Below are 12,608 nucleotides of genomic sequence, written 5' to 3' on the forward strand. Positions count from 1 at the left end.
AAATAGAAGAGTTGCCTTGAAAGATTTCATTCACTTCTAGTTTTTCATCCATACAGAACATCAAATCCCCATCCACTTTTCCTGGCTACTTTTCTTTCAGACATCAGTAATGCCTTCCAATGACATACCAAGCAGATTCATATATTTTGGATAGCTATACCACATGTTAGTAGCATTTGATATTCCAGAATTCACATGGGCTTAAGCAAGTACATTTGAAAATCATAGCTGTAGTTATGCCTGTCACTTATACCAAGGAATATAACTTCTAATTTCCTGAGGATACATTTGCTGTAGAAACTGGCAGCTTTCTAAATATCCTATTAATGGCTTTTGAGATCTCAGATATAAGTCCACCAATAATAATAATAATAATAGTATTGCTCAGCCATAACGATATATCTGGATCATAGAAAACACAGGCAAATTCTTGGCAAAAGGAGGATGGAATCAGAGCATGTTGCAATTTCCATAAAAATTTTCTCCTTGTTCTCCAAGACCTGGTTGAGTTTTCCCCTGTCTATCACTAATTACTGTTCTGCCACATTTAAAATATTAGCACTGTATCCCATTCTTAAAGTGCAGTAATATGGACCAGAGTGACCTTATAAAAACAAACATATTATTAATGCTCTTTGAAGAAAATGTCCTGGAACACAAATTCCAGTTCAGCAAGTATTTTTTTTTTCTTATCTGAGTAACTTTATATATATGAATGCTCCTATTTGACTCAAAGGGATTACTCATCTGCAGAGAGTTATTTCAGAGCCAATTTGTTGTTTAAAATTCACAGGGAAAATAAGGTAATTAAACAACTGTTAGTTAAGGCCTTTCTGTGGTATGCTTGTATAAATTAAACAGAGGTATTAGAGACAATTTTAGTTAACAAAGTCTTCCTTTATAAAAAAGAATGTTTTGTGCTGAAAAAATGTCTTGAAGGATAAATGTATTTTTGTGCTCTTAAATCCAGAGTTGTCCTTAACAGTAGCAAAATTCAGTCTCACAGACGAGTGACTTAATTTTATTTTCTTGCTCCTATTTTTGTATACCTTAAATTCAGCAATGAAACATCTCAGTTGGTCCTACGTTTCCCCAGCTTACACCTAACATAATTTCTAACAGAAATTAGAACTCGGCACCATTAACGCTACTGATGCATTCACCTCGTCCTCAACCACATTGCCTCCGAGACACAATAAAGGTGTAGCCAAAGATTTATCCCGCCAATAAGATATAGTTATAGGTCCCATGAAGATTACTGACACTAAAGTACCAAATATGTACTGGCCTTGGACTTAGCAGATAACATGCCAGTTCTGAGATACATTCAAGTTGACAGTAAATCAGTATCACAGTTCCAATAATAGGAAAAAATATCTTAGAGGAATTTTTGTTAAAACATTCTACTTTTGAGTTAGTTATTAAATGGTAACGACCATAATGCACTAGGCAATAGGTTTCTTAGGCTTCTTTGCAGCTCAAACGTGCAGGCGATTCACAATAAGGCTATTTTTTTTTAAGGTTCTGCAATTTGCCCCTTAAATCTATTTTGTCTTAAAAACAAACAAACAAAACCCAAACCCCAACCTTTAAACCAAAAGATACAGCAATCTTATTATGAATTATACTTGTTTTGTAAATCTGTGCATGAAAACACAGCCACAGCCTCCATAACACCTCCCTTTTGTGTCTACAAAAAAAACAATAGTCATGGGTAATGGAAAGCTAGAGAGTAAGTCACACTAGTTCAGCACTGCTTCACTAAATTGTAGATGTAATTTTTATTGCCTGTCTCAGATGTCAATGTATGTCATCCAAAATTCTTTCCTGAGAAGTTTGTAAAAAGAAGATCAATTTCTCAAGGTGTATAAATATATTTCTCAAGCACCCTTCTGAACTTATTTCAATTTTCAGGTTTTGATGATAGTCATGCTGACAACTTTTTTTGGTTCATCAAACTCTGTACTACAATTACATGAATTTACTTTTAATAAATTACCATCTTTGCATATATCAGTCAAACCACGAAGACTAAACACTTGCAAATAAAATGCATTATTAATTTAATTGTCACAGCCTATTTAGCTAGCTTCTATTAGTATTTGCTATAATATGCAACATATCAGAGGGCAGAATCAAATTCAAAACATAAAGAATAAACTGATTATATTGTTCTAGAGAAATTAAAAAATAGCAAGCTTGCAAAATTATAACCAAGGCATTAATGTTTTAAATAGGTAGGAAAACTATGTAATTTAATTTAGAATATGTTTATAGCCAAATTGATGTTTTAACATGCTGAAGAAGGATTTCTTTGGTTCCTAAAGCCATTAAAAAGCATCAAACTCTCCCACTATGGGAAAGGTGAAAAGGAAAGCAATGGCAGATTGGTATTTACTGCAGTAGGTCATGTGGCTTTAAACATCCACAATCACCAGAGAGGGAACGTTCCTATAAAATTATAATGTTGCTTTAGCTCTGCCACACCTATTTGATGTTGCACTACATTAAACTTAAGTGCCAGCTAAGAAGATACTGCAGAAAAGAAACAATCAAAAGACAGATGAAGAAATTTTAAACAGAGAAAGTACAAAGCCACTCAGATATCACTTGTGCATGCTGGCCCAGGGGAACAGATGCAGATGGAGCACAGAGGCTTGCAGGACAGAGCTTGGCTCCTTGCTCCCAGGGCAGCTGGGGCTGCCGAGGCTGTGACCCTGCCACTGTATGGACGGGTTGGGAGGGAACCTTCCTCCTCCTGCCATGCTGGCGAGGCAGGCAAAAAGCCTTTGAGGAATATGGGAAGAAATGGGGTAAAGCAGCCAGGCAGCCTTCAGGAGAAACAAACAAACAGGAGACAGCAATCACCACTTTAGGCTGTAGCATCCTGCCTGCTTAGGAATCCATTTCAACAGGACAATCATTAAAATTATGACTGTCAGGCTAAGATACAATATTGGGATTTCTATCGTACGTATCCTTTTTGAGCACATACTCACTGTGGTAAAGCAGGCATTCCGTATGCTGTATTTATGATGATTACACAGCAAGCACCCCCTTGCAAAACAGCACATTGAATGCTGCCAGTACCAAAACATGCCACCACAGTGAAACTTTTTGCTTTTTGCAATTGTTGTTTTACGAGAAAAGATAACCAGCATAAACTTCAATACAGTATCTGATTTGATCAAACTGTAATTGTTCTGATGCGTTATTCTACATTTTAGATGAAAGCTAATATCTTAAAGCTCTACATGAACATGTAAAGAGTAAAAGCAGTGATTAAACATGTACTTAGTCAAATAAAAGGTGCATATATTGTGTTAATGTAAAATCCTTCTTCCTCACTCTGTGATTACAGTGTGCTGAACTTTGAGGGGAAAGGAATGAATGCTCTAACCAACTATCGTTTCCAGTGTATTTAATAGAAAATGAACATGACCCAGGAAGAGTTTTGCAGTGATCTCCTACAATTCACAGCTACCAGTCAACTTCCCTTTCTTCTGTGTTAAAAACAGGAAATATTCTTTATTTATAAAAGCTTGCAATAGAAGAATGAGTAACAACGTGGTACTATTTGAAACATAATCAAGCATCGACCACTGAACTCTGTAGGTAGGATGCATTCACTTACCCAAACTGAAATAGAATATGCCATCTATTTGTCCTCCAAAAAAAAAACCAACATTATTTGAGCTGCCCCAAGAATTCAAGAAAAAAGCAGTAACTACGACACAATATGACCAGTAAATCTGAGGTAAATTCCACTTATTTGCAAACACTGTGTTGTTCAGATTGCAAAACATGGTCACTTTACAAGCCATAGCAAAAAATAACCTCAAAAAAAAAAAAAAAAAAAAAAAAAAAAGTTGCAACTAAATGACTGATTTTTTTGTTTTTGTTTTTGTTTTTAAGTCGAAACACTAGATCTCTTTTCCTGTCCAAGACCAATAAGGAAACAACTTTCGTGGCTTTGACCTCAGTATTCACCACTAATCTAAGAAAGTTTTTTTCTGAACCTATGAGCTGCAAGGCCAGATAGATAAAAAATGAAAAACTACTTGATTTTATACGTGGACAGAGGGATACTACTATGGAAATCTTGAGGAAATAATATCACCTACTGAAAATCAGCTCCATATGTTGCAAATCATGTATTTTGCATGGAGTTGCTTTCTAAGCCAATTTTTTTTACTGAATCCTACAGACCTGCTGTAAGGACCATACTAGCATATTTAAGCATGTTAAGCGTGTAGTAATAGTTGAGCTAAAAGTCCAGGTGACATGTTTTGGGGTGAGCTAAACACTCCAGGCAACACATACTACATAAAGAAAAGTTAGTAAAAAAAATGAAAAGAGACTTACCTTTCTTTGGGTGTGCCAACTCCATGCTTGCCCAGTAAATGAGTATTCAAATGCTTCTTCATCACAAAAGCTACCCTGTGGAACAAACAGAAAAACAGGAAGATTAGTTTTTCTAATATTTTTTCTTTTTTTTAAAATAGAGACTTTGTCAATTTTGAGCATGCACTTGAGCATATTTTACTAATGTTGAAATTAAAACAGTAACTTTGACAGACAATATTCTAAACTTGGGAGTCCACTCTGCAGTGACAAATTTTCTTCAGATTGTAGTCAGTGGGGTATTTTCATTACAAATAAGCAATCACAACCATACATCACTGGTCAAATAGAAAAACTGCTTCTGCTTTCTGTTGTAAATTATAACGCCTTATATAATATTGTGAGAGCAGACAACTTTGCTTAAATTGCATTGTCTCATATTATGAACTGACAGAGTCTCAGTTACACCTTTGAATTTATTTAAGTTTAATGGACACATCCTACAACCCTTCTTCATACGAGTTTCATTTTCTTTAATGAGAGTAATAAAAAGAATACAGTAAGATCAGATGCTTTAATCGCTGTTTCTGTCTGGTCAAACTTCACTGTATTAATTATTTAAAGAAATACACATGGAAACAAATTAATAGTCTTAGTTGTTTTATAGCCTTGTGAAAAAAGAGAAGGAAAACAATGAAGCACACTTTTGCAATTACATTTTGAAAGCATTCTTGAAACTAGCAAGACATTGTTCAAGACATCAACAATAGCAGCCACACTTACACTACCTGGCATTGTGTTTACACCAAATAAAACACAAATAATTTAATTCCATTTTAGTGATACATATAATGAAACAGATAGGAACCTACAGAGTACCATTTTGCTGCTGATAAGACCCGAACATCGATTTAATTATGTCATTTGACTGCTTCAAACAATTTAGATATCAGACTGAAGCTGCAAACTAAAACAGTTCTCTTGATAAGCAAAAATTGTACTGCTGTAACTTTCAGTGTGAAAAGGGCTTGCAAACATTTTTGTTAATTATGTATTACAGCTGTCCTTCATAAAGTTAATTACAAATAGCTGAAAGGCAATAGACTCTATTTGCATATGTACATGAAAGGCATGACATATGCAAAAATATGATTTTAATTAGCATTCTATGATATGAAGGGCTACAAATCAAACTGGCATGTTATAAGATTTTTAACATTAAGCGCTGAATTCATCTGGACGTGTTTGCAGTAATGGACAATGGAAGGACTGTAAAAAATACTGTAGCATTATGGCATGTATTAGCCACGAAAGCCAAGAAAGAGTACTTTTCCTTTACAAATATCTCAGTGTGGCTTCTCCATGTCTGATCTACTTTCAGCACTTTCACATTTCTACAGCGAATCTCTCTTGTGCATCCTTTAGGGTGCAAGATTATCATTTTATGTTATTTAAATGACAGCGACTTCATGATCTTTATAAAAAGACATAAGTAAAGCCTTAACTACTTTCCGCTACACAACGCATAAGTCACTACAACCATGGGTAATCTATCACACCGCCATCATTATTAGTATGCAAGCGCTACTGGAATTACTGTACATGGGGAAAATTATTGTAACAAAGTCAAATCGTGTGTTCTGATAACAGCACAAGGCATTCCAAATGTACCGCTTTCTTGCTTTTCAGCAGAAACAATAACCATTTCTTCACAGCTGTGAAACGTGCCTAACAGATCTTCATTTAGCAATATTCCCACTTTCTGGTACAAACCTTCCCCTCCCTTAAAAAAAAATTAAAAAATATTACTGTTAAAGGGTAATGTGCAATTCAAGTTGGAAAGGCACTTTGATGCTTCTTACACAGCGAAGTGTCCTTAGGAAATGTGGAAGGCAAAGATGCCAACCAGTTACACAGTATTTCTAGGGATGTTTTTTTCCACTTTAGAGTCTGTATACTTGAAGCTGCTGAACAAAAGCCAAACGCTTCTTACATTGCATCTCTGCAGGGGGTACAGACAGAAATACCTTCCTGCAAGTATCAAAGGCAAAGGCCTTGTTAATAATTTGAAGTAATTAATCTCCCATTAGACGTTTGGTACAGAGCCACCATTTCGCTGCTGTTATAAAATACAAATAAAATGAAGATTGACTCAATAAAAGTCTCAGCACCTACTAGCAGCTTAAGCTTTTTAACATAATGCCTGAAGACTTGTACTTAAAAGCACAGCCTGCCTCTGTGCAAGCTTGAAGTGCTCAGTACACCTCAAGAACATCCCTCATGTTGCAGATTCAGGCCAAGAAACTAAAAGCAAAGTTGCTTGAGAATGAAATGCAGAATTTATACTAAGAAAAAGTGAGCCTTTTGTTCAAAAAAATATTTTTTTCTTAGAATAAAAACAAAGACTAAAGATTTTGCTTGAGATGCTGAATATGAGGATAACACAATAAAAGGTTAGGTGTGAAAATCATTTGTTTATATTTACCAAATATGGCAGGAAATTTTAAGGGAGCTGTGGAAGTGGGTAGTGAAAACACAAAGAAATGTTTTCAGCACATTCAGTAATTCCATGTTTCCAAGCAATTACAGTTTTAAGGAATCAAAAAAAATTGCTTTTTTCTCCTCCAACAACTGACTCACCTCTGCTGAGGTAAATCAGTTACTCCTAAACCATTGCCAGGATTGGATAGTTGACATGACTTAGCCTTCTTCTTTTCAAATGAATGTTAAGGGAATCTGTCTGGCACAAACAGGGACTCGAGGAGTGATTTCAAGATCATTGTGTATATATATATATAAATATATATATATATAAATATATATATATATATATATATTCCATGATTTCTTTTTTCTTTTCTTAACTCCAGTAGAAACAAAAGCCTGTAAATGCTATCAATTAACTGAGTTAACTGGTTTCAAAAAAAAGGCATTAAGAAGGAGTAGGAAAAATCTGAAGTTGCCATACTCCTCCTATTTTGTATCCATGCCAAACGGGACAGACTACAGACCTAGAATCATTTTTACAAAACCCGATCTAAAAATACTCATTCCCAATTGATACGAAGACTGGCAGTAACAGCTGCACTAATTTCCTAAGGTTCAGGTCTCCTAGGGAAGAAACATCCATTCTAGACTTCCAACTGTTGACCAATGAAAGCTCCCCGCATGCACATGGAATACTGCTCCCAGAAGTCTCTCCTGGCACTGGGAAAGATGAGTAGGCAGGACGTTGTTTGTACTCACTAGCATTTTTTTTTTGTTTGTGATTTTGTTGTTCTTGTTCCTGTTGTTTGTTTGTTTGTTTAACTTTGCTAGTGATTTTCAACTACTCTGGCTCCATACTAGCATTATTTCCCAGCACATGTACTCTATGTTCAAAATCCAGGACAAATTAAAAGTAAAATGAAAAATGGCATAGAGCTTTAGAATAGCATCCACGTTCCCTATGGACAGGTTTTTTTTTGTGTGTGTTTTTTTTTTACATAGAAACTATAAATACAAATAACTTTCAATCATAAATATACAAGCACCTTTCCCAAAATAAGTCTGCAGAATATTCTGTTTTCAGTTTGGAAGAGTTGTGGTTTTGCAGGAATGTGTCCACTCATAATCCATGGCACTCTTCAAACAGCACTTGGACGCACTCTGAGAAAGTCTGTAACTGATTTAGGAGCCTCTGAAGACTTGTCTTCAAGTTATAAAAGCATATTTTAATGTACAAAAGAAACAAAGGAAATTCTAATTCTGGGACTAAAGAAACATATTGGACAATCTTGACTTCTACTTTTCATTCTACTGTAGTACAAGTTCTTCAGCATGTACAATGTTTATCATCACAGTACCCAAGGAAAATGAATAATCTGTCACATATTGTTCTCTCATTTTCTCCACAGGGAAAGAATTCTTCTCTGTGAAGTATCTTTTTTGAGAAGGCAAAAGATCCTAGGTTTTATTATGGCTTGAATCTATGAAAGTCTTTTTAATATGTATATTGGTCTGTTAGTGGAAAGTCAGGTCAAAGAAAACAAACACAAAACAAATATTCTAGACCATAAAGTCATGAAATCTGTGACAGTTCATTGTTTCGTAAGCATTTACTCCTCAGCCTTGGCCTAATTCCAAGGAAGGAGCTCAATCTTATCTCTTCCAGAAAGTCACTTGCATCCACATCAACAAACCAGTCATCTTGTAGTCTAACTACTGCAGAAGACCAGAATTTATTTTTGGGGGACTCTATAAACTAGTTACACAGCAGCTGAAAAGCAATTTTACATTACTTCACCGTGGATACACAGCTCTGCAACGAGTCCCAGAGATTTACCTTACAGACAGCAGTGTTTAGTGATGGCAGAAAAGTCCAGGAGAACAACAAATATCTGCACTTCATTAATATCCTTAATATCCTATACAACTACTCTAAACTATACAGAATGGGAATTTAACCGTGAGAATACAGGTAAACTACTATATGGTAAGTACAGGCCCCGAATATACAAGATGTTTTAATAAAGGTCCTCTAAATTCTTTTTTTTTTTTTTTTTTTTTTTTTTTTCTTTTAAGCAAACTATAATGCTATTATTTTAAAATTGTTAGCAATTAGATCTTTTATCTTGTTTTTCTTATATGTTTGGGGCACTCAGAAAGAATGCTATGGTTTATCACTCTGGATAAACTACATGGGAGACCTGACAGCTCTGAGAAATAATAAGAAAAAGGATTTCTCAAAATTCTGCGCACCCCTAGAATATAAGTAATATATTATCTTGTGTGCACCGTCTTCTGTTTTCTACGATTTGTGCCTGAATTTCTGTCCCTTTATCTTAATCTGAGGCCAGAAAATCAAAGCATTCTGCATGGATCACACCAAGAAAGAGGACAGTATGTTTAGGCAACTACACAGTAACACAGATGCAGATAGTTCTTATTCCACGACTGGACTACTCTTGTTCTTTATGGTTTCATGAAATACGCTGTAAACCTCAATTGTTTGTAGTTGAATGAGTGGTTCATAAGGAGTCCCGCCAATAGAAGCACAATTACTAAAAGAAAAAGAGTCCCATTTCTTAAGGCAAATATGAGTCACATGTTCAATAAAACTTGTGTCATTAATGATTTGTACATGTTCTAAGTATAAAAGTAGAACTTCATACACTCAAATCAGCACTTAGTCTAATAATACACAACAGTCTAAATGGACTTAAAGCTAAGTTGTATAATCTAATAATTACATAAAAAGTTACTAAACAAATCTCTTCTCTCTGGCAAGACTTTGCATTCATCAGGTCAATTTCAGGGACAAGAGCATAGAGGAAAACACAGAAGTACCCAGAAAGCAATGGTTTTCTATATACAAGTAATCTTTTTTTCCATGCATCAAAAGTTTAAATTCCTGGGAATTTCATCAAGTCCATCATTCGTGGATGTTTGCTGATTCTGAAAGGTCCAGACTGGGATGCTGATAACTCTCTTGCATGACCGTGCGCAAGGGACTCAATTTAAAAGAAAGTATCTGGCAGGGCTGAGTCTGGTGTGGAAGATATCCAGTAGTCTGAAAGGCTTCATGTCCTTTGTGACAGGATGTCAGGTTCGACTAAATATCTGGCAGGACGAAGTCTAGTGTGGAAAACATCCAAATATCTGAAAAACTTCATGCCTTCCGTGACAGGACGTCAAGTCCTACAGTCCTGCATAGGAAAGCTGGGATTTCCTGCTGACTCACTTAGCAGCCAAATGAGGCAGGTCTTTTTACTTCCAACTCACAACTATGATTGTTCTTCTTAAGTTAAAAATAAAAAATAAAATCAATAGCATTTCAGAAGGTTAACAAGTCACATGTCATCACTCAGGCTGAAATACTGATTGTGCTGTGATGCGTTGGCTTACACTCCCTGCTGACCACACATATTAAAGAAGGGTATGGCTATTCTATGCTCCACCCTCACTAACACTAGTGATCAAACTGAAAAGGAAAACAAATATATCTGGCATATGTGGCACCTTACTCCCCATCTTCAAGTGCAAACAACTTGGCACACTGGAAAATGCAACTTTTTCTCTTGAAAGAGAAAGAAGAGGCAAAAGAGGACAATTTTGGCATCACTAACAAGACAAGAACCAGAGCACCACTGTGGCAATTCATAAAACCTAAAGATTCAATCACAAGTTATACATTTCCAAGAATTATTAGCCTTTCTACCTTATGTTTGAAAGTTGGGGGGGCTTTTTACACTCTTGTACGCCACAATCATGTATTAACTTTTCCATGGAGATGTACCACTGCTGGAGTCCAAAACCCAACCTTTTTGAAAACTAGTTTTAGGGGAATATGAAATTGTCAGTGCAAAAGACAGCAACCTTCTCTTCTTAAAATATTTCATTTTTACCGTTTTACATGGAATGAACTAACGATGAAGTCGAGATGTCTAAAGAAAAAAAAATGAGAAACGACAACAACTTGAATTATTGCATTAGTGGAACACCTGTACACAGCTTGCACCCAATGTAGACTTGAGTATCACAGCAGCTACTCTTCCTGACTTGCTTTGAACAGGATGACAGACAACAGGATTGTCAATGTGCTGTTCAATGACCTGCATCAATCTCACGAATAATTTACTGCTCTATCAGACAGATCATTATGGATGAGTTGTGCACTATCAATCAATCGGCTGTATTGTTCCTGCATATTCCTGCATCTATCATCCAGAAGAGAGAAAAAATCCCTCAACATACTCCTGTTGCTTTCTGTCACCAATCTGCGTCCTTCAAAATGTGAAAGAATTATTAGTCACATGGCCATAAATTAATAGCAGGGGGCATAATTATTTCCTTTTATGTATTTTGGCATAAAAGAGCTGGGTATCAAGAAAGAGAAAGGAAGCTCTACTCAAACCGACCCGGAAATATCATGCCATCCAAAGCTGTTAAGTTTTCTCACCATCTCGCTTTCAAGAGATGTACGTAATATAAACCATTCAGGATAGAAATTAGCCTGTCACTGCAAGGACTGTGGCAAAAAGAAAAAAACACTGGTAGTGTCTACATTATTTCCTTGATCTTGAGGAATTCACTTATCCGTTAATTGTATGCCTCACCTCAAGTCACTTGGTTTGTAACTGAAGCTGAAAGGTTTCCTGTAAGTTAGCCACAGATTTGTTCTTAATTTCACTTTCTTATTGCTTTATGTCTTTTTTTTTTTAATTTTTATTTTTAATATCAAAAGCATCCCAAGAAACCTCAAATGAACAATGCAGAGGTTCAAGCACCTGTGTCCCCTGGACATCCCCTGTTCAAACATCAGAAATTAAAAAGGCTCCAAAATTCACAGTAAAATATCATAAACAAATAAACGAAATAAACGAATAAATTAAAATTAATGACCAGTGAAACCAGTCAGACAAACAAACAAACAAACAAAAGCAATCAATTTTAGGAAATTTAACTTTTAATCCTCCCCAAACACCTATGTTCAGAAATGAAGCTGAAGTTGTTCACGCACCATTACTAAAAATAACAATCTACTTGAACATTATGCAACTGGGTATTCTTCTCAAGCAAAATAAAATGTAATAAAAATATTTTTGTTTTAAATCTGAACTTTCCTACTGAAGTTGAATTGACCTGTTGTCCATCTAAATATCCACAGTTCTGTTATGGAGCCAAATTGATGATAAGCTAATAAAAACTAAAATAGATAAAAGATTGCTTATTATACATACTATTTTTAAACTGATCCCTGTAAGTAAACAAATGGCTCTCTACTTATTTTGTTTGCTTAATGGGCAGTCTAAAAATAGCTGAAACAGTGGAAAAAACTTTGAAGTCAAAAGGTGCTCACTTTGTCAGGTAATCACATTACAAATATATGGGAAAATTAGTACTGCTACAAGAAGTGTTTGTTTCAGTATTCAGAGGAGTTAATGAATGTTAAGTGATAATGGTAGACAACAGCACTATGTAATTACATTTCTAAACACACCTTACGAAATCACTTCTAAGCCAGAAGAATCACATGTTCTATTAATTTTCATTGGTTATCAAACATCTGCAACTGTCACCTCCGCCAGGTGTTTGGTAATCTAACAGCTGCACAGAGTATTAAAAAAACCAAAAACCACAATGCTTTCTGTAGTCTGCTGTCAGCCTCCCAGTTTACCAGAGCACAGACTCTCTTCTGCGAGTTCTGAAATGACACCTTAGGCTTAGCGTTTAGAGTGCACTGCATCTAAAATAAATTACCATCAACATCCAGAAACATAACA

General features: G+C 35.5%; 1 protein-coding gene across 13 annotated transcripts in view; it reads right to left on the reverse strand.

The window, feature by feature from the left end:
• Window positions 1–12,608, reverse strand: part of ZNF407 (zinc finger protein 407) — a 340,195-nt gene that overhangs the window by 191,915 nt on the left and 135,672 nt on the right. For all 13 annotated transcript variants that reach the window (XM_052704184.1, XM_052704189.1, XM_052704180.1 and 10 more), the window contains one exon: window positions 4,366–4,440. In XM_052704184.1, coding sequence (XP_052560144.1) covers window positions 4,366–4,440 — 75 coding nt within the window. The remainder of the gene's footprint in view (window positions 1–4,365; window positions 4,441–12,608) is intronic.

Source organism: Tympanuchus pallidicinctus, unplaced genomic scaffold, assembly GCF_026119805.1.
Source record: "Tympanuchus pallidicinctus isolate F22 unplaced genomic scaffold, pur_lepc_1.0 scaffold5, whole genome shotgun sequence".
Classification (NCBI taxonomy): domain Eukaryota; kingdom Metazoa; phylum Chordata; class Aves; order Galliformes; family Phasianidae; genus Tympanuchus; species Tympanuchus pallidicinctus.